This window comes from Barbus barbus (genome assembly GCF_936440315.1).
Source record: "Barbus barbus genome assembly, chromosome: 8".
NCBI classification, from domain to species: domain Eukaryota; kingdom Metazoa; phylum Chordata; class Actinopteri; order Cypriniformes; family Cyprinidae; genus Barbus; species Barbus barbus.
The window spans coordinates 25,661,004-25,684,623 of NC_136736.1; the positions used below are offsets into that span (position 1 = coordinate 25,661,004).

General features: G+C 36.2%; 1 protein-coding gene across 1 annotated transcript in view; it reads left to right on the top strand.

Moving 5' to 3' along the window:
• Positions 1 to 23,620, top strand: part of LOC306873368 (zeta-sarcoglycan-like) — a gene marked incomplete at both ends in the record, with an annotated part of 328,143 nt that overhangs the window by 219,855 nt on the left and 84,668 nt on the right. Inside the window, one exon of the mRNA XM_079422618.1 lies at positions 23,503 to 23,604. Coding sequence (XP_079278744.1) covers positions 23,503 to 23,604 — 102 coding nt within the window. The remainder of the gene's footprint in view (positions 1 to 23,502; positions 23,605 to 23,620) is intronic.

The following is a 23,620-nucleotide window of genomic DNA, read 5'->3' on the forward strand; positions in this document are numbered from 1 at the left end:
TTCAGTCAGACTGGAATTTTGTGTTTAAAGTTTTATGTGTTAAAAATCATACTAACATCAAGCATTTCACATACATTTGCAAATTGATTCTGACCATTCATTTATAACATGTAATGAATATTTCCATTGCACAACATTTTCTTTACTGAAGAAAAAGGATCTGCAGGTTATTGAAATGTTCTTAAAAAAAAAAAACTTTTGGAAACTTAACATTTAAGAGTGTAGAGGCATTATATAAGGAGCATGACATATCCTTCTCATGATAATCTATGTTTTATCAATGCATTGATTTATTCAAACCCTACTAGCTTGAAATGAGTTTGGATTAGAAACTGAGATGATCCATTCAAGCATATCTTTCCTTCATAGCAGTTGTCCCTCATTATTTCTAAACTGAATATTACAGAGCAAGCTGGTTTTGATATAAAGGGCAAGGCAATCATTTATGCATGCTTCCTGTTTGGTCTGCTTATTAGAGATTTGATGAATAAGGTTCCACATTTGAATGATTGCTTCCTGATTGTTTATTAAGTTTCAATGTCATGGGTCGCAGCAGTAAAATGACAGAGTTAGAAGTATGCCTGTGTGTGCACACTCATTTCTCTTCTTTTTTGTTCAAATGAAACAAAAGCCATTGCTTTGAAAATTATTATAATCTTGTGTTTTCTTTCTTTTTCTTTTTTAATGCACATGAGCTGTTCAATACAATAGAAGCAGAAAAGGTTTCAATTCAAAAACCACAAAGCCTTAGGCAAAGAGAGAGAGAGAGAGAGAGAGAGAGAGAGATTTATGATAAAAGAAAGAGATAAGCAATGAGATGAACAATGAGAAGAGTTCTGAGTTCAAATGCACAGTGGTTGCTGTAGTTATATATTCATCACATATAAAACTTAATATGAAAACTTTTGTAAGCATCATAAAGATATGCAAACCAATGGGTAATGTGGTTTCTGAGTGAAACGGATTGGAAAATAAAAGAGATTGGTGACATCAGCCAAAAAGGAAAGTCATTTCAGATGCATAAAGCTATTAGTTTCTCTACCTTTCAAAAGTTTGGGGGTTTTCTTTCTTTCTTTCTTTCTTTCATGTTTTTGAAAGAAGTTTCTTATGCTCATCAAAGTCACATTTATTTGTTTAGAAATACAGTTATACACTGTAGTAATATACTGAAATATTATTTTTAAATATCTGTTTTCTATTTACTATTATGATGACCATGCTGAATTATCAGCACTTTCATTATTCTAGACTTCAGTGTCACATGATCCTTTATTTTTTTCTATTTAAGATTCTGTCATGAATAGAAAGTTAACAAGATCAGTATTTATTTGAAATGGAAATATTTTGACACATTATAAATGTTTTTTACTGTCTTTACTGTAATGGCTACTTATATATTGGCAAATAACTTTAAAAAAATAATAATATTTGCCAAATGTATCAGAAGCACTTCTATGATGGCGTTTTAGTTCCACATCATTTTTAATTTATTTTTTAATCTAAAATTACGAGAATAAAATAGAAATACTACAACAATAAAGTGAAAATATTTCAAGAATAAAGCCAAAATATTACGAGAATAAATTCAAAATATTACGAGAATAAAGTCTAAATGTTTTAAGAATAAAGTCTAAATGTTTCCAGAATAAAGATTCTAGTTATAATATATTTTGAGATAGGCTATTCTAGCCTTTTGCGCATGCAAATGGCCCAGATTGGGAGCACTGGTAGATATTCCAAAGTCTCAGCTTTCAAAATATGTCAGTTTTATAGCGAAATACAAACAATATGGAGGCTATATTGCAATAATGTGTTTGACAAGCGGCATGTGAGTCAATCATCTTTCCGATTACAATAACGAATGACAAGACATTATTTTCATTATAAAGTAGGCTAAACTGTTTTTTTTTCATGCCTTATGATGTTCCTTCACCTTTATATCTTGCTATAAACTTGAAATAAAGAGCAAAACACATTTATAATTTGTATTTTGTTATAAAACTGACATAATTTGAAAGCTTAGCTTTGTGTAAAAGCAACAAAGCACAAAATTGTTGCGGTTACTGGTTGGCTGGCGCGCTACAAATAATGAATGGAAGATTAATATTATGTCCTCATTTACAGTATTATATCATGAATAAAACAGTTTGTGAATAGTCACTTAACGTTTACAGCAGAAAAGACAACAATATAACTTATGTTAACAAATTTGAGTCCACTTGAACCTTTAAAACGGTTTATTGCCGTTTAATTAAACAGGCTATGTGAGGAATGACAGTTTGGACGCCACAGACGCTTTTGCAGAGTAGGTGGTGGAATTTTCACAATACTTTAATGAATTGATTCACATAAATACAGCGATCTGTTATGCCACATTAAAGAGCGTGAAAATCACATTATTGTAAGACACATAATTTGTGTTTCGCTATAAAACTTATTTTGAAAGCTGAGACTTTGTTTTATATTAAAAGCACTAAAAGCACAAAGTTTAAGCTATTGCTATTGGGTGGCTGTCGCACTACAACAAATGCAATGGAAGACATTAAATATTATTTCCAAGCATACTGTCCCCGCGAGTATGACAGATGGTATGATTTCTGCTTGTGTATTAAAAAAGGGTTAAATAAGTGAGCTAAAGCGCCCCCCCAAAGGAATGTTGATTGAGTGTTTGAGCTGATGATAAGATAAACAGTTGTTCCTGTTCAGTCTGTTAATAAAGCTGTGCAATATTTGTTTTGCATATGTGCAATACTTATATACACATAGTCTCCTGTGGTGTATTGTTTGATGCATTTATAAACCTTTCTCTTGTGTGTTACCACAAAGAGTTGCAATTGAATCTTGTTGTGCAATCGTGCAATGACAAGAAATAAAGTATTCAAAGTTAAATATCATATTCTTGATATTAAGCTGTTTCTGCGAGTCCTTAAAATTGACTCTCCGCATCCTAGTTAGATGGTGCGGCCGCTCGGACTCAACAATAGTAAAATCAATTCCGGTGGCCTGGTAACTTCTCCCGGTGCTCTCAATGCGGGCCATTTGCATTTACAATATAGGCTATAGCCTACTCTCAAAATATTATAACTTTAATTTCTAAGATTTAAATTCTCTAAACATTTTGACTTTATTCTCGAAACTTTAGACTTTATTCTTGTAATATTTCGACTTTATTCTCGAAACATTTAGACTTTATTCTCAAAATATTACGACTTTAATCTCGTAATCTTAGATCTTTTATTTTTTTTTAAAGTGGCACTAAAACGCCGTCGTACACTTCAGTACATTGAAGGTATAGCATTCTTTTTTCTCTATAGTGGTTAAACATGAGATCTAATGGGCAGCCTTTGGTCTCATTAATCTATCATTTGTTCCAGAGCAAATAGTTTTGGCTGAGGGCAAAGTCTCATCATGTTATATTTTATGTAACTTTAATGCTCTATGTCAGAGCACTGCCTTTGTGCTTTTGACTGAATTGCCTAGCAAATTTTATGATGGCTGTTATTGTTGTTTATTAGATGCTATTATTCAATAAATAATATTTTCAATAAATAATAGTACTATTTCATAATATTATTTAGTATTGGGAAACATGTGTGTTCATGATGATGATTAGTTACATTGTTCCGCAATTAGATGTCGACAAGATATTGTTTTTTATGAGTGAGTCAGCAGTAAAAACTGTTATATTGAATTAGACTGAAACAGGGTTGTAAACAAGTAAGTTATTTTTACTTTCAACAAAAACTTCCAAGATGCAGCTAACAAATCGGAAATCACCCTTAACAGATGAAAGGATAGTACAACAAAGATATCGCTTTTCACAGGCGCAGTTAATCACTCTCGCTCAATCTCTCTCTCATAATACTGTACATAATACAGTGAGCGTTTAAAACAGTATTATAATATTTCAATGAAGCTACTCAACGTTCCTTCATTACTAGTTCTAAAGTGACGTTTTCGAATTAGTAATTGAGTCTTGGGCTCCGCTGTTTAACTGTCAACTTGACATTAGAATCAGTGGCGCAAGGAAGTAGTTTGCACAAAAGAGGGTTTTTAAAGACAATCCGTTGTTGTTTCTTATGTATTTACACATTTGTGCCATCGAAATGTTGTATAAACACAGTATCACACTCATAGCAGTGTGATATGGCTGTATATCGGCACGGTGTGATTTATATAAATATATACAGGTACATCTAAAAAAAATTTGAATATTGTGAAAAACTTCATTTTTTTGTAACTTCTTTCAAAAAGTGAAACTTTCATATATATATATTTTACATTCATAACATGCAAATTAAGACATTTCAAATGTTTTTATTTTGTTTTAATTTTGATGATTAGAGCTTAAAGCTCATGAAATTCAAAATCCAGTATCTCAATATTTTAGAATATTTATATTTGAGTTTCATTAAACGACCATCTCTACAGTATAAATTCAGGGTCTCTTGTTCTTTGAAACCACAATAATGGGGAAGACTACTGACTTGGCAATGGTCCAGAAGACAAAGAGGGTAAGTCACAGAAGCTCATTACTGAAAGGAGTGGCTGTTCACAGAGTGCTGTATCAAAGCATATTAAATGCAAAGTTGCCTGGAAGGAAGAAATTGGGTGGGAAAAGGTGCACAAGCAACAGGGATGACCGTAAGCTTGAGAATAGCATCAAGCAAAGCTGATTCAAACACTTGGGAGAGTTTCACAAGGAGTGGATTGAAGCTGGAGTCAGTGCATCAAGAGTCACCAAGCTCAGATGTCTTCAGGAAAAGGGGTAACAAGCCACTTCTGAAACAGAAACAACGTCAGAAGCATCTTACCTGGGCTAAGGAGAAAAATAACTGGACTGTTGCTCAATGATCCAAAGTCCTCTTTTCAGATAAATTTAAATTTTGCATTTCATTTGGAAATCAATGTCTGAAGACTGGAGAGGCACAGAACCCAAGCTGCTTGAAGTCCAGTTTGAAGTTTCCACAGTCAGTGATGTTTTGGGGTTCCATGACGTCTGCTGGTGTTGGTCCGTTGTGTTTTATCAAGTCCAGAGTCAATGCAGCAAGCTACCAGGAGATTTGGGAGCACTTTATGCTTCCATCTGCTGACAAGCTTTATGGAGATGCTGATTTGCTTTCCAAGCAGGACTTTAGCACCTGCCCACAGTGCCAAAACCACTTCCAAGTGGTTTGCTGACCATGATATTACTGTGCTTGATTGGCCAGCCAACATGCCTGACCTCAACCCCATATGGAATCTATGGTATATTTTCAAGAGAAAGATGAGAAACAGTCGATCCAACAATACAGATGAGCTGAATGCTCAATAGTGCCTCAGCAGAGCCAAGGCAGATCGCTTCCATGCCATCCCTCACTAATGCTGGAATTTGTGCTAAAGGAGCCCTGACAAAGTACTGAGTGCATAAATGAACATACTTTAAAGAACTTGAACTTTTTTGATTGATCTTAGGAAATATTATAATATTTTGAGATACTGGATTTTGACTTTCATGAGCTGTAAGCTCTAATCATCAAAATGAAAACAAAAAAAACTTTTGAAATGTCTTACTTTACATGTAATGAATCTAAGATATATATGAAAACTTTAACTTTTTGAAATAAGTTACAAAAAAATGCAGTTTTTCACAATATTCAATTTTTTTTAGATGTACCTGTGTGTGTGTTATATATATAGTATCTCATAGAAGTGAGTACATCCCTCACATTTTTGTAAATACTTTATTATATCTTTTCATGTGACAACACTGAAGAAATTACACTTTGCTACAATGTAAAGTAGTGAGTGTACAGCTTGTATAACAGTGTAAATTTGCTGTCCCCTCAAAATAACTCAACACACAGCCATTAATGTCTAAACCGCTGGCCACAAAAGTGAGTATACCCCTAAGTGAAAATGTCCAAATTGGGCCCAATTAGCCATTTTCGCTCCCCGATGTCATGTGACTCGTTAGTGTTACAAGGCCTCAGGTGTGAATGGGGAGCAGGTGTGTTAAATTTGGTGTTATCGCTCTCACTCTCTCATACTGGTCACTGGAAGTTCAACATGGCACCTCATGGCAAAAAACTCTCTGAGAATCTGAATAAAAGAATTGTTGCTCTACATAAAGATGGCGTAGGCTATAAGACGATTCCCAAGACCCTGAAACTGAGCTGCAGCACGGTGGCCAAGACCATACAGCGGTTTAACAGGACAGGTTCCACTCAGAACAGGCCTCGCCATGGTCGACCAAAGAAGCTGAGTGCACGTGCTCAGCGTCATATCCAGAGGTTGTGTTTGGGAAATAGATGTATGAGTGCTGCCAGCATTGCTGCAGAGGTTGAAGGGGTGGGGGGTCAGCCTATGAGTGCTCAGACATATGCCGCACATTGCATCAAATTGGTCTGCATGGCTTTTGTCCCAGAAGGAAGCCACTTCTAAAGATGATGCACAAGAAAGCCTGCAAATAGTTTGCTGAAGACAAGCAGACTAAGGACATGGATTACTGGAACCATGTCCTGTGGTATGATGAGACCAAGATAAGCTTATTTGGTTCAGATGGTGTCAAGCGTGTGTGGCGGAAACCAGGTGAGGAGTACAAAGACAAGTGTGTCTTGCCTACAGTCAAGCATGGTGGTGGGAGTGTCATGGTCTGGGGCTGCATGAGTGCTGCTGGCACTGGGGAGCTACAGTTCATGGAGGGAACCATGAATGCCAACATGTACTGTGACATACTGAAGCAGAGACTGTGCCGCAGGGCAATATTCAAACATGATAACGACCCCAAACACACCTCTAAGATGACCACTGCCTTGCTAAAGAAGCTGAGGGTAAAGGTGATGGAATGGCCAAGCATGTCTCCAGACCTAAACCCTATTGAGCATCTGTGGGGCATCCTCAAACGGAAGGTGGAGGAGCGCAAGGTCTCTAACATCCACCAGCTCCGTGATGTCATCATGGAGGAGTGAAAGAGGACTCCAATGGCAACCTGTGAAGCTCTGGTGAACTCCATGCCCAAGAGGGTTAAGGCAGTGCTGGAAAAAAAATGGATGCCACACAAAATATTGACACTTTGGGCCCAATTTGGACATTTTAACTTAGGGATGTACTCACTTTTTTAGCCAGCGGTTTAGACATTAATGGCTTTGTGTTGAGTTATTTTGAGGGGACAGCAAATTTACACTGTTATACAAACTGTACACTCACTACTTTACATTGTAGCAAAGTGTAATTTATTAAGTATTGTCGCATGAAAAGATAATAAAATATTTACAAAAATGTGAGGGGTGTACTCACTTCTGTGAATATATATATATATATATATATATATATATATATATATATATATATATATATATATATATATATATATATATATATATGTATGTATGTGTGTATGCGTGTGTGTGTGCGTGTGTGTGTGTGTGTGTGTGTGTGTGTGTGTGTGTGTGTGTGTGTGTGTGTGTGTGTGTGTACTGGCATTCACTATGTTATGGGGACCAATTGTCACCCCAATTATTGGAATACCAGTATTTTTTTTTACCTTGCCGCAGCATTTTTCCGCATGAGGAAAACAAGCTTAGTGTTTCTAAATCTTAAGTATTTTAAAAATCTAACATAGCAGAACGTTTTGTGTGAGGGTTAGGTTTAGGTGTAGGGTTAGGATACAGTTTTTACAGTATAAAAACCATTACACCTAAGGAATGTCCCCACAAAAATGGAAACCTGTGTGTTTATGTGTGTGTGTTATTCTATTACAACACATTTGAATGTATTTATATTCACATGTACAAACAAAACATGATAATCAGTCACTAAATAGACAGATTTTAAACTCATGAATCTAATTTCATCACAGTAATGATTCCCTGTTTATTTCTTATTGGACACAACTGAAAAAAAGACTTGTGGCTTAGTGAAAGGGGTCAATTGCAAACTGAACGATCCACCGGCTGAGTGATTCTGAGTCACACTGCTAATTCAGAAAGGCCCTTGTGTTCCATTTTTTTCCTCTCCTTTTGAATAACATGCACAGATGAACAGTGCAGAATAAGACCAGCATGCATATTAAGAAAATAAATGGGGTCAATTATGATTTGAATTTGTTGAATTTAAAACCATGTTCCTCCAGGGGAATTGTCGCTATAATAGCTTGAAAGTTGCAGAAACAAATTCACAGCAATTCCAGTAGGTTATACAACACTGTTACGAAACTCTACTTTTGTAATTATGCAAATACAGAATTATCATATTTAAAAGCTGATTGTATGATAATATACTTGGACGAGGAACGCTTAGAGTTCATCCAGCATGAACCACCAGCATGTTTGTGTGTGTTTTCTTATCACTAGTTGCTAATAGATTAAACTTCCTTCCGACGTGTTTGTTTCCCGGCCAGTGGTGATGACAGTATGTTCATTCAAATGTGAGGTATGACAAAACCGGGGACAGATGTTGAGACAATATGGCTCTCGTAATCACTGATCTGTCATAGTGAGACATGCTCTTTTTAGTAGAAATAATTGTGTGTGCATGCTTTGTGCGTCTAATGTTGCCTTTCCTGTTTAGTCCAATATTTCTGACACATACAGCACGGATCCACTTTAATGCTGAATTGGTGTGTGTGTGTGTTGGGAAGAGAGATGGAGGAAGTGAGAAAGCGAAAGACTGCTGACTGCACTGATCCGTATCTGTAGTAAGAAGAGGTCTGGAGAGTGGGAGATATTCAGAGCAGGGTGTTGTTTTGCTGCCTCTTTTGACAGCTAATCCACTGAAAAGTGAATAATGGCAGGACTAGCTGTTTCAGTATTGTTTTAAGAAACACCAATCAGCACTTTTAGTGGAGGCACACCTGAATTCTCACTTCGCTTCTGCAGTATATCACCTACCCATCAGGCTTAATGCTCCCCGAAGAGTTCAGAGGGTCAGCAGAAGGCTTGTGTATGCGTGCTGCTTTAGCAAATGGTTGAGTAAATTGAAAGACAGCCATAGTTTTATGCGCTGACTTCTTTGTAAAACTTAGTTTGTTTTTAAAGGGGAACAGCAGAATTTTCTTAGCTAGTTTGAAATAAGAGTTTGATGTACTTTGTAGTAGAACTTGCTAGGACAATTAAACTGCCTTCATGTGCTTGTTGGAAGATACTGCTTACAATACTGTTCAAAGAAAACATTGGATGAAAATTAAATCTTTAAACCTGTTACCTAAAATTACTGTTATTTACAATTATATTAAATAGTTTTTATTAGACTGATTGCTGACCATGTCCACACTTTAGAATCTATCATCTACAATAAAAATGCATGCTTTTACAATAACAATAAGTGTAAAATATTGCTTTTTTAATGCAGGAATTTGTCTGAATGTGACTTTTCAGATGAATAGGATGCTGAGTGGCCTGGACTTGTTTTAAATTCATGTGTATGTATGGTTATGTCAAGAGAGCTGAATGAAAGGAACACATTCATTGATCAGAATGTTTTGCTATCATTCCCATTTGCGTACAGGTCTGTGAGTGAGTTGTTTACCGTGCAAGTTGCTCGGCATACAAAAAAGCCCTTGGTGTTCTTTCTTTACCTGCATCTCACCTCTTAGAAACCCTCTTCAGAATCACACAGGCCCTTCACAATAGTCTCAAACAGCTCAGCATTAAACTCATATCAGCTCCATTCAGTCCGTGTTCATGCTCTCTCTGACCAATCTAACCCAGCATGAACCCAGCATACTTAGTTCGATTTTACCTTGTTTCTTAATGTCAAGAGAGTTTTTGAATGTTCAGAATGTATTTAGCTTGTCTGAAGCATATTTTGAAGCATGAGTCAATGAGTTTGTGTTGGTATGATGTTTTGGGGGAAACAAAATGTAATCATGCTTTTTTCCTTTTTTTTTTTTTTTTCCTTTAAGATTTGTAACATTTTGATGTGTTATTTTACTTTCCCAATAACAAGCTACCCCCACCCCCCCAGCAAAATATGCGTAGCAGTATGCGTAGTTTATTTGAGCCAGATTTTTGACTGCAGAAAAGTTGTTCAAAATATGTATTTCTTCTTATGTATAGGCATAACTGGTTATGATTTAAAATATAACATTTTATTTATTTTTATTTATTTTTTGTTAAATGTAAATTTTTACAGCCTGGTCTTATTGTTTATACTTGGGTATTAGTATGTAATGTTTACGTGTAACACAAAACTTAACATTTTTAATGGTTTTATTAATGCTGAAACATACAATTTGGACATATTTCAACATTTTAAACATAAATAGTCACATTTTTAGCTAAAGTATGTAAAATACTTTAATCTTTTTGTATCATTAAGATATTTGTTTCATTGCCATTTTTATAATTTTATTGATAAGGGATTTAGATTTTTAGGCCCCTTAACCTACCCCCAAAACTAAACAATTAAACATGCAATAGAAAACATAATACCATGATATGACAATTGAGTGAATTAATAATACAATTAATGTGCCGATTTTAGTTTTCACAAGGATTCATTTTGTAAGTCTGAAAAGTTGTTCATGCATTAATGATTTATGTTTTAGGTGGCGTCAATGTCAGTATTGTACGTTTTAGTGTCTGCAAAAATGTTAGTAAATGTACGTTTTGTAGAACCACATTTTACTTAAAATACATACAAATTATCATGAGATCACGTTGCTTTTTATTAGTTGTATTTTAGGGATATTTGTGGCTTTATATTCATTGCTTTCAGCATATTTGTGACCCTGGACCACTAAACCAGTCATAAGTGTCAATTTGTTTTTAAATTGAGATTTATTCATCATCTGAAAGCTGAATAAATAAGCTTTGTTAGGAAAGGACAATATTTGGCCGAGATACAGATATTTGAAAATCTGCAATCTAAGGTTGCAAAAAAATCGCCTTTAAAGTTGTCCAAATGATGTTCTTAGCAATGCATATTACTAGTTAAAAATTAAGTTTTAATATATTTGCGGTAGCAAATTTGCAAAATATCTTCATGGAACATGATCTTTACTTAATATCCTAATGATTTTTTTGCATAAAAGAAAAATGGATAATTTTGACCCATACAATGTATTTTTCTCGATTCCCAACACCTCAGAATAAAATATTTTTGGAATCAATTCCCAGTCTGACATTTAAGGCATGAAGTCAGATGCGTCAGAAGATGATGGACTGTGCGTCATCCCTGCTGGGTTTCTGGAGTGTTCTTGTGCTGATAACGTTCATATCTTCTGAATGCAACTGCAGTTAGACTCTTTATCACTTATAGAACACTGATTCACCAGTTCCTCCCACACTTTGTGTTTGCTGTCTCTGTGATTGTGTGGAAAGGCTCAGGCAAACACAATCACACATGCGCGCACAGTTGGAGGGGCTATGATATGTTTGTCCAATTAGCCCAGCAACAAAGCATCATTACCTTGACACAGCAGTGTATTAGAAGCTGATTAAAAGAAGATGTCAGGTCCTATGCTGAGCATAATGCGTGGGACCGATGCATATCTAAGCATGTCTCAGCAGGCTTGCCTCCTCTTACCCACTCTGCCCGTCACGATTACCCTTTCATGTTTGTTTTGTTCTTTCTCTCTTTGTCTTTTGCTCTTTTTCCCCCTTTGTTGTTCCTTTCAGCATGATACCTGTTTATAATAATACAGCATGTCTTTGTGTTGAAACTCTTGCTGTGTGGCACTCACAGTCTCTGTGGGTAATGGCTTTGACAATGGTTTAATCTAAAAGACCATGGAACTTTTACAGCAACAATCTATCAATCAGGCCTCTACAAGACTCTTAGTTTTTTAACTAAAATCTATCCATCATCCAACCCACCTGTTAATCCATCCATCCATGCCCCCATCCACCCTTTTATCCATCCATCCAACCATCCATCTATTATTCACCCACTGGTTTATCCATCGTTTCTTAAAGCGGTCATATGATGGTTTTTTAAAGATCATTATTTCGTGTATTTGGTGTAACAAAATATGTTGACATGCTTTAATGTTTAAAAAACACATTATTTTTCGAATACTGTACATTATTGTAGGTCCTCTATACCCTGCCTTTCTAAAATGCTTCGTTTTCTACAAAGTCCCTCCTTCCAACAAGCACAGTCTGCTCTGATTGGCCAGCTGGCACAGTGCCTTGTGATTGGCCGAACACCACAAGCACGAGTCGAAAATGTAACGCCCCTTTCCATAATCATGAGCTTTAGCTTTCAAAATAAATGTAAGACAGTTAATAATGTCCTTAGTTTTACCATCAGTTCAAGCCCGAAAGGGGAACAGTCGCGTGACAGACACAGTGATGATGCTCGTATGTGTTTGCACACAAGCTGCGGTTGTGTGACACCTTGTCTCCCTCTCTCACACGCGAGCAGACACACACACACACACACACACACACACACACGCACAATGCACAAAACTCGGTGCAAAACTCTGCATTTGAGCAGTCAATAGCAAATACTTAAACTAATAACAAAACATACAGTCGCTGATTCAGAAGCGCCAGATTGTCATAGCAAATTCAGAATTATCTCCTCTCTTAGGTTCACGAAACAGTCGTCCATAAAATGCATTGTGACAACATATGGGTTGTGCTTTTCTGTTGTAAGTAATCTTAATGATTCCTAATTGCATGTACTTTTGGAAGGTCAAATAAAGTGCTTTTGCTTTTGCCTAGAAACACACAGCGTCTCCCTGACATGGCTCAACACTACTCCAGTTACTGAAACCACACCCTCTTTCTTTGCATGAACATTTGGGCGGCATTAAGGGGGGGTGTCAGAGTCTTAACTTTTATAAAGAATATCTCTGGTTTTGAAACTTTAGTCTTTGCAACTTCAGGGATCTTATCTATGCACAATCAGCTTGTAACACTCCAAAGAGAGAGGAAACCATGAAATCACATCATATGACCCCTTTAACATGCAACCATCAATCCATAACTTGCATCCATCCTTCTATTTATATAATATATCCATCCAACCATACATCAATCTGTGACATGCATACATCCTTCTTTAACATGTAACCATCAATGCAGAACTTGTATTTATTCTTTCATCCATGATATTCATCCATCCATAACATGCATATTCTTCCTTAGCATGCATCTATTGATCCATAACTTGCATCCTTCCATCCATAATATGGATCCATCCATCACATGTGCCCGTCATATGCATCTGTTCATTACATCCATCCATCCATCCATGTTTTCACGCATCTATTCATAACATGCATACATCCTTCCATAGCATGCATAACTTGTATCCATCCATCCATCCATCCATCCATCCATCACTTGCATCTATCCATCCATCTGTCAGATGCATCCATCCATCCATCACTTGCATCTATCCATCCATCTGTCAGATGCATCTGTCCATCACACACATCAATCACATGCATTCATCCATCACATCCGTTATCCATGCATCCATAAAATGCAATTTATCTGGTCTTCTGTAGCTTTGTCTATGTTATGCTGTCACAATTTAGTGGCAAAACTCAACAACATAAGTTTGGCTACAAACACAAAGTTTGAAGTTTGATCCTTGGCTGAAATCCCAGGATTTGGACATTTGTGGATATTCCACCCATGTGTTTCTGAGAAAGGCTCTTAAACAGACTATTCTGAGGGGGCTGTCCTTGCAATTAGTGAACTTTAAGTGGCTTTTTAAATCTGGTCAAATAGCAAGTAAACTACCCTTAATTTAAAAGCCTGATCGTGGCTCTGCTCTGAAGCTCCTCCTCGCCGGGGTTTTTAGCTAATCATAGCCCAATCAGTGTTATTATTTAGTCATTTGTGCAAGTCTACCACATCGATCCTCTCGCAACAAGGACTTACATTATAGCACCTCCCAAGCGGGTGATCGGGAGGTGACTGTGTGTGTGTGTGTGTGTGTGTGTGTATACGTGTTTGTGTGTGGGGGGATACAACTGCAGGTTTGCAGTATTTTCCGTTGTTCTGCAACATTAATTTTTAAAAGCAGAATCCAGAAAAGGTTGTTTAAATCCAATAAGACATTGATCCAAAGTACACCAGTGCCCGGCAAAGCATAGTTAAATCTACAGAGTGAAAATAAATAAAGTCGTGACCTTGTAATAGGTTATTATTATTGGAATTCCAAAGTCAACTCCACATTAAATTAAAATTCAATAAAGACCTTTATTAGTATTTTAAAGCAAAGTTTGTAACCCCCAGGCGTTATTTATATTTAGTGTTTTTTTTTTCCTCATGTTGGCAGTCGTTCAATTTGCAGCAGCATTTTTGTTCTACTAGCAACAAACAGCACTGTGGTATTTGCCAGAGAAGATTGAACTAGAGTAACTTAGCTCAAGAAGGCGTGTTAATTGTTATAATACTTCACACTGGTCATACAACCCAATTGCCTGATGGGAAGGGGACTTCATAGGTTTCTGCAAACAGCATCAACACACGGAAACTAATGTATATTGAAATATCATTCTAACTGTAGTTAGTTCCGAATAAATTATTTAAATGTGTAGTTTTGTTGTTGTAGGTATAATGATGATGATAATACATTTCTTTTAATACACAAAGCTGTACTAGTACTTTGTTTATTTATTTGTTTGTTTTAGTGTGTAAAATAATTGTATATTACATTTATGTGCATTTATGTAAAGTTTCAATTCTTAAAAATAATAATATTAATATAAGATAAAAAATAAATAATAATATAAAAATATTTATAGTAGGGCTTTCAAGTAATTACAATTTTTAATCTATTTAATTACTTGATGTGGAAATTAATCTATTTAACTGCAAATTAATGACACATCAAATTTGGTTGAGAAATTAGAATAATAATAATTAAAGATAATTTAATTTAAAAATATAATTTAAAGCGTTTTTTTATTAAATAAATTGTATTTAGAAATTTTAATTTAGAAAATCATCAAATCATAAAAGCTTTAGAAAAAAAGTTGAAATTATTTTATACAATAAAGCATTTATTAACTAAAATAATTTGTTTGTTTGTTTTTTTAAATACAATGGAAGTAATTTAACCTATGCAGGCATTTAACCTACACAGGTCTGGGGCAGGGCAGGTGCGTTAAATGCATTAAAACAATTGAACATGTTTTTTTGTTTTTTTTCATAACTAATTAATTAAATTAACATTAAATCAACAACCCACATTTATACTTTTTATATATTTTATAGTTATATTTATAAGAACATAAATTGCTCTATACCTAACATACTGTAAATAGCTTGTAATTTGTGTGACTCACAGGCCAATCAAATCCCCTCTAAAGATTTAAATGGAACTTTATTGCCATGAAACAGCCAGCTGCCACACTGAGGTGATGATTGTGTGTCTGTTTACATGATGCTGATTGCTCACACGGAAATGGTTAATTCACACTTGTGCAGTATTTAAAAATTGCTCTGGATGAGTAAACATTTATGTCTGCAGAGCTGATGAAGAGGCTGATGAATGATACATTTGGAATCTAGTTTTTGTCATGAATGGAAGTACAGGCACCTGTGAGAAGAAAATGACAATACAACCCCCAGTTCTAAAAAAAAAATAGGGACATTTTGTAAAATGCAATAAAAATGAAGAGTAAAATGTATTGAATTGCTGGAACAGAGGCATGTTTAATATTCTGTCACATCAACTTTCATTTTGATTACAATCATTAATCATTTAAATTTTTTGCAATCATTTGAGAATTGAGGATACTAATTGTAAAAGTTTTGCATGCAACATTTTTGTCCAATCTTGCTTGATACAAGACTTCAGCTGCTCATCAGTCCATAGTCGTTACGGTTTGATTCTCATCCCATTTGCACTGATGCACCCTCATTGAACTGATGTATAGCTTTCTCCTTGCGTAACAGAGATTGAAGTTACATTTCTTAATGCAGCTGCAGACTGTGGTAAATGACATTGGTTTTCTGAAATACTCGAGAGCACATGTGGCTATATTGAACAACGCAGCATGACTGTTTCTCATGCAATCTGAGGGATCAAAGGTCATGCACATTCACCTTTTCACATTCAAGGTTTCCGGTCATGGATGACAAAATTTGCTAGGGTAGGACAATATTTGGCTGAGATACAACTATTTGAAAATCTGGAATCTGAGGCTGCAAAAAAAAATCTAAATATTGAGAAAATCACCTTTACAGTTGTCCAAATGAAGTTCTTAGCAATGCGTATTACTAATCAAGAATTAAGTTGTGATATATTTACGGTAGGAAATTTACAAAATATCTTCATGGAACATAATCTTTACTTAATATCCTAATGATTTTTGACATAAAAGAAAAATTGATAATTTTGACCCATACAATATATTTTTGGCTTTTGCTACAAATATACCCCAGCCTCTTAAGACTGGTTCTGTGGTCCAGGGTCACATATTATACGGTAGTTGGTGAAAGACCTGAATTATTTGTGATTTTTCATTGAGAAATTTGATTTGATTTGTTTGCCACTGTACTCGTGAAATTTGGCACAAAATGGCTTTACTGCCAAAGACTGAGATGCTCCTTGTATACCCAAACGTGATACCCTCACCAATTGCCAATGCACTTGCTTATTGTGGACTGTTTTACAGTTTAACGTGGGTATTCTATAACCTTTTCCCTTTGATTTAGCCCCGTTCCAACTTTTTATGGAGCGTCTTGCAGCCATCAACATCAAAATGTCTTTGATATTATAAGAGATTCCACTTTCCTTTTCTTGCCCTTATGCCACAGAGATGTTTGATCTGAACAAGATCAGTCCAGCATGATCAGCAGAAGCCATTCAGAGAAGTTGAAAATGTTAGCTGAGAGAACAGAAACTCAGATGGCTGCTGCTGTCGAGGATGTTGATGGTAACAAACCGCTGTCATGCCAGTTGAAGCAGAAATGCAAGCTGTAATGGCATTAAAATACGAGCAAGCTATAGGCCTTAAGGCCTCGCTTGACACTGTTGTCACTCCCTGAATCTCCCAAAGTGGCCACTGATTGACAGAATGTCTAGTAATTGAACTAGCCCAGACTGACACCAAAAATACCCCCTTTTTATTGCAACATTTCCAGTGCTCAGCCAGTACTGGAGCTGTGGAGAGCCAAAAAGCATTTCAGAGTAATTTAATCCAAACTGGCTAGTTTTTTTATATAAATAAAATTAACAGCAGTATGTGAATATTTGTGAATAAAATATTGAATATCAGACAGACCGGGATAGTTCCAGGACAACAAATACAGGAAATGCATGCACCTGGCAATTGAAGGTGCATTGAGATTCATTTATGAGCCATTTAGTTTTGTTGCCTCATCATTGTATTTGTTTTGAGGTCATTATCACTGACATTAGTAGTTCCTGGTTGAAAGCCAGTGGGTTTTTTTTTGGCCAGTTTGCTAAGATCTGCCTTTTCTTAGGTGGGCATGTTTCAGGTTTGTACATACACTACCAGTCAAAAGTTTTTGAACAGTAAGATTTGTAATGTTTTTTTTAAAGAAGCCTCTTCTGTTCGCCAAGCCTGCATTTATTTGATCCAAAATTCAGCAAAAGCAGTAATATTGTGAAATATTTTTAGTATTTAAAATAACTGCTTTCTATTTGAATATATCTTAAAATTTAATTTATTCCTGTGATCAAAGATAAGTTTTCAGCATCATTACTTCAGTCTTCAGTGTCACATTGTAACATAATAAAAACATAATATTAATATGTAATCTAAAGAAATAGTTTAATTTAGCTCAAAGGAAATCGTTTGTGATTTTATAGGGAATTTTGAACAGACTCACTGTTACAGCGATTCACTGAACGAGCCGTATAACAAACTCTGCACTGGATATTAAAATCCAAAATATAGTGAAAACACTATTAAATAGCACAATAACAAGATCGGCAGATTAAGACATTAACTTGAGCACAAAACACAATATACTTTTCTTTTCAATATAAATAAGATTTTATTCATATAAACCTAAGTCATAAACTAATCTAACACATGAACACAAGCAATCACACATTCACACATTGCAGAAAGAGAGAAGGTGAGGAAAGGATGAGTTTAAGAGAATGAAAATGTGAAATCCCAAGTTAACAGCAATATGTTCAATTGCATAGACCTGAACAACCATCATTCACTTATTTAACCCTCGCTTTGAGTTTCTCAATGAGGCTAAAATTTATATTAAAAGACACCAATTCAGTTAGAACCTGGAGGTGTTACTTGCTTCCATTGCCTATGTTAAGGGGTTTCCTTTGTTTCATCGTTGTTGCAGACACGGGGTTCTCCGAAGTTGCTGATTGGCTGGAAGTTCAATAGTCTTTGAAGTGAAGTCTTGGGCATTGGCTGAAAATGCAGAGTTGGCCTGGTTGAAGTTTGAAGCGAGTGCAGTCGGAGCTGAACTTTGCCGCAAACTTACACTAGAACACAAAACTCCACAGAAAGAAAAGAAACTAAAGTAAAAGAATAAAAATAAAAGGAGGTAATGAGACTAGGTGGTTTTCTTCTCAATGTGATAGCAGCTGGCACGTGGGCTAGTTACACTTAGTGCAAATAGCCACTGCCAAACAGAACTCCGCAAATGAACACGAACACACACACACGCGCACGCACACAAACAAACAACAGGGAGAAGTCTTTAATATTCAAATGGTAGGCAGGGAGCACGGGCAAGGAAGACATTCAACAGCGGCCGCGAAGACAGGGAAACACAGGGCTTATAAACAATAGGAAATCAATCGAGGAAGAACAGAAACAGGCGAGCAACACAGCTGGAACTAATAAAACACAGCTGGAAACTAATCAGGGGAACAAAATAGGAACAGGAAAACCAAATATGGGCACGAGAGGAAGGGAAACACAACACAAGACAAGACTGACACACACATACAGTGGTGTTAAAATGTGTTGGCCCCCTTCCTGATTTTTTTATTTTTTTGCATGTTTGTCACACTTTAATGTTTGAGATCAAACAAATTTAAATATTAATCAAAGATAACACAAGTAAACATAACATGCAGTTTTTGAATGAAGTTTTTTTTTATTATGAAGGGAAAACAAAATCCAAACCCACATGGCCTTGTGTGAAAAAGTGCTTGCCCCCTAAACCTAATAACTGGTTGGCCCACCCTTAGCAGCAACAACTGCAATCAAGCGTTTGCGATAACTAGCAATGAGTCTGTTACAGCGCTGTGGAGGAATGTTGGCCAACTCATCTTGGCAGAATTGTTGTAATTCAGCCACATTGGAGGGTTTTCGAGCATGAACCGCCATTTTAAGGTCATGTCACAGCATCTCAATAGAATTCAGGTCAGGACTTTGACTAGGCCACTCCACAGTCTTCATTTTGTTTTTCTTCAGCCATTCAGAGGTGGATTTGCTGGTGTGTTTTGGATCATTGTCCTGCTGCAGAACCCAAGCTCACTTCAGCTTGAGGTCACGAACAGATGGCCGGACATTGTCCTTCAGGATTGTTTGGTAGACAGCTGAATTCATGGTTGCATTTATCACAGCAAGTCTTCCAGGTACGGAAGCAGCAAAACAGCCCCAGACCATCACACTACCACCACCATATTTTACTGTTGGTATGATGTTCTTTTTTTGAAATGCTGTGTTTCTTTTAACACTTTTTCACACAGGGCCATGTGGGTTTGGATTTTTTTTTCCCTTCATAAAAAAACCCCTTCATTTAAAAACTGCATGTTGTGTTCACTTGTGTTATCTTTGATTAATATTTAAATTTGTTTGATGATCTGAAACATTAAAGTGTGACAAACATGCCAAATAAAAATTTAAATCAGGAAGGGGGCCGACACTTTTTCACACCACTGTATATACATATATATATATATATATATATATATATGACATTCTTATATTATGTTGTCTCACAATGGCTATCTTAGATAATGCATTTCAATCTTTTATTTTTACCAAAAATGGAAAGGTGTTCATTGTTCACTCTTTAAACTCCTGTTTGACAGCAGTGCCATGGTCTAGTTTCTGAAATAATAACATAAGGTTAACAGGGTCCACCTTTCAAGCTCTTAGTTTACCTGAAATGGTGCTGGAACTTAAAGTCCTCATCTTCTGGCAGTGCTTTCACATGCAGTAATTATAATGTGCTAATTTTGAAACAATGCTTTTAGAGCCAACCATGAAATCAACTTCTCTAGTAACTGACACATTAACGTTGCCCAAGAACACAATGTACTCTTGAAACATAAAATGAACAGGTTAAACCGAGAAAGGTGAACATGATAAAAAGGTAGAATAATTGTAAAAGCTATTTTTAGAAATTAATTGCTCAGAAAGAAAAAGAAAATCATGCTTGCTTTCTCTTTCGACAATGTCCAGTCTCTTTAAAAATATTAACAACATGGACTGAAGTTTGACGTCACTACTGTAGTCTCTTGGTTACTGATGTAATGAATTTAGAACCATTGTTCTAATTTTAGCTTTTAGGGAATCATTCTTAAGATTCGATATTTATATGATTAATGGATATTAATCAAAATGTCCAACATATACCTTCTAAATCATACCTCATTAACGACTTGTCCAGCAAGCATTAACCAGTATGTCTTAACAATTCAGACTAAGTATGTGGCCACAGTAATACTGAATTGATTATGTAATGTTGACATTGGGTAAAATTAGCATAAGTAAATTTTGAGCGTAGGTACGCAATCTTTTTGGCAAGTAATTTCAGACTTGAAAAATCACATAGCAACAGACATGAGATTTCTTAATAGAATCAAAGTTTATTTCACTACTCTAACACAATACTAAGCTAACGTACACACACAAACAAAAGACTTAAGCACACAAACAGACACACAAATCTAGGCAATGAATTGTTTTGATCTGAAGAGAGTTTTAGGTTCTAATGCTCGTTTTCAAGAATGCTCTAACTTCAACCTGAGGGAAATCACACGGATGGAACTCTTCTATCTTTACTTTTAGCGATGAATACAACCAGTTTCCAGCAGATTTAGAAAATATTGTCTTACTTTCCTTGCTTTCAGTTGAGTTCAGTTCCTTCCCGGTCCAGGAAAGATTGTGCGCAGATTGGCGGCTTGGTAGGTCGTCGTCACGAGAATACTCTTCAGTGGTTGGTTGGCTTCGTTCTGACTTGATGACGCTCCCAAGAAGTTGGTTTCAGTTTCTGAGGCTTTAGACATTAAAGTGCTTTGGAAGTTTGAGTCTTGATCTCTGTTCACTGCATGATGTTAAATGACTGAGAGTGCCGAGCGAGCTGAGCTTAAGCTTGAGCTTAAGCTTGAGCTTAAGCTTGAGCTTAAACTTTTCTTTTCAACAACCAACCAACTGAGACATACAGTTGGGTATCTGTCTTTAACGGGCCGATTTGGGATCCACCCACGGGCGGCTGACCCAATCGGATTCTTCCTGTGGGGCGGAGCCCCGTCCTACACAGCTTCTTTCCGTGCATACATTATCTTTTTTAGTTATTTTATGTACACATTTATGTACATTATCTTTTTTAGTTATTTAATCACATGCAGAAATTATTGACAGTGGATTTCTATTCGTATTGTAATCATACATTGATGAGAACAGACAATTTTCATCCACACCAGATTATTGCTGATGAAATCAGCTTTCATTACAAATCAAACATTAGGCATTTGGCATCCACACAAAATACATATCTTAATTTTATGTACTACATGGGTTAATGCCTCGATTAAACGATCCTAAATTCTAAATAAATCACATCACGCATGTGAAACTGAACAACTATTGATCAGGAAAATCATACATCAGAGGATTACAACAATACCATAAGTTCCCATAACACAGCAAGCTTATAAATGACATGAAAACAACCTTAATATATGTTGTAAATATATTGTATATATTGTTTTCGAGTATATTGCTTCAATACCAGAAACTAGTATAATTTGTCCCTTTTAAAATACTTGAGCGAAAACATTCCGTCTCTTTGTCTGTCAGAGCAAAAAAGGCGCGTTCCTCTCTTGGGGAGAAGCGCGACGTTGCGGGAAGGTCACTTTCGTGGAGATCGGGTGTTTTGCTTAGTTCGGACATCGGCTGTAAAACCGTCTTCCCTGCAGATAACATCATTGAATTATTGCGTTAATGGTCAGGGAATCAGGGAGGGTTTGTGCCGGAGTTTCTCAAAATGACAAGGTCTTTGCCCTGTTCGACTTTATTTATTGTAAACCGCTTGACGGTGCTGTCCTTTAAAGATATCCAGATGTTCTTCTGAGATAAGAAGGTTCAGGGTAGGAGATCGACCAGCCAGTCACATGCTGGGAGTGGGCTTCGATTCATGTTTAGGAATGTGTCGTCTTGAAGTTAGGTGTGTGTGTGATCTGGTTCCGACCAGATTCTACACTGAGAATGTGATGAGAAGGGAAGATGGAAAAAGGAAAGAAAGAGAGAATATGGCATTTCTGAAGAAGGGAAGTAAATGAAAAGGAAGATGGAAAATAGCTGTGGGGGTTCTCTTTGTGCAACCCAAATTGACGAGAGAAACTTCTTTTGAGAGATGCTTAAAGCCACAATTGTTACAGATCTGCTAGGTTCTGTCACCAACCAATCACAGCACACTCCCTCACCTGAGTACTGATCACAAGCACCTGCACATCATTGAGCCACTCATTAGCCATGCCATAAATACACACACCTCACGGCACCCCAGTGTCTGGTCTCGATCATGTGAAGAGGACTGCCATAGAGGTCACAACTCTATGCCTACTACTTACCTCCTTGTCTCTTTCCGAGTTCTCCAGTGATCCCCAGTCAGTCTGCTCATGTGTTCTGTCCCTGTCTGTCATCTGGGTGAGGTGTGTGTCCAGTTTGTGTTCTAAGTTCCCTGTCAAAATAAGATACTCAAGTTAGCACTTCTCTAGTTCGCCGAAGAGCATTCATTCAAAAAAGCAAGAGCATATAAATTCATTCTTCACAATGTAAAGTACACCAACGCTATATGTACTAAAACTCCCTGTTCCTTTGATATGAAAACTGAACCAGCTAATGACTGAATGTGCGTCTGTAACTATAGTCCTGTTATGACGAATTCAGATGAGAAAAGAACTAAACAAATATTCTCTAAAATACAAGATGGAAGTGGATGGTCAGGAAGTTACATCTCACAATAGACCCTTTGCAAAAACCCGCCCTCCTTAGTTGCTATGTAATTTAAATAATTGTTTTATTTTTTTTATTTTTCTTGCAAATGTGAGTTTATATCTCATAAATCTGAGTTTATATTGTAATTCGGAAAGAAAAAAAATATAGTAATTGCGAGGGGAAAAAGTCAAAATAGTGAGGGGGTGGGGGGATCACAGTCACTTTTATTTATTTATTTTATTTATTATCCATGGTGGAAACAAGCTTACATGAGAGACTTCTTTAAAATGTTTTTTCCTTAAACTCAGTATGGTTTACAGTGAAAAATAATCAGAGAAAACAATCCTTATCATTAGCATAAATCTGCTATTAAACAATTATATATTTGCATGAATATGACAAACTCTCTATTTTTCTCTGTCTCTCAGGATGGCATGGGAAATCTCCGTGTAACCAAAGAGGGCATCAGATTAGAGGGAGTGTCGGAGTTTCTCCTTCCACTTTATGTGAAAGAGATCAAATCCAGACGGGTAAGAAGTACAGTCT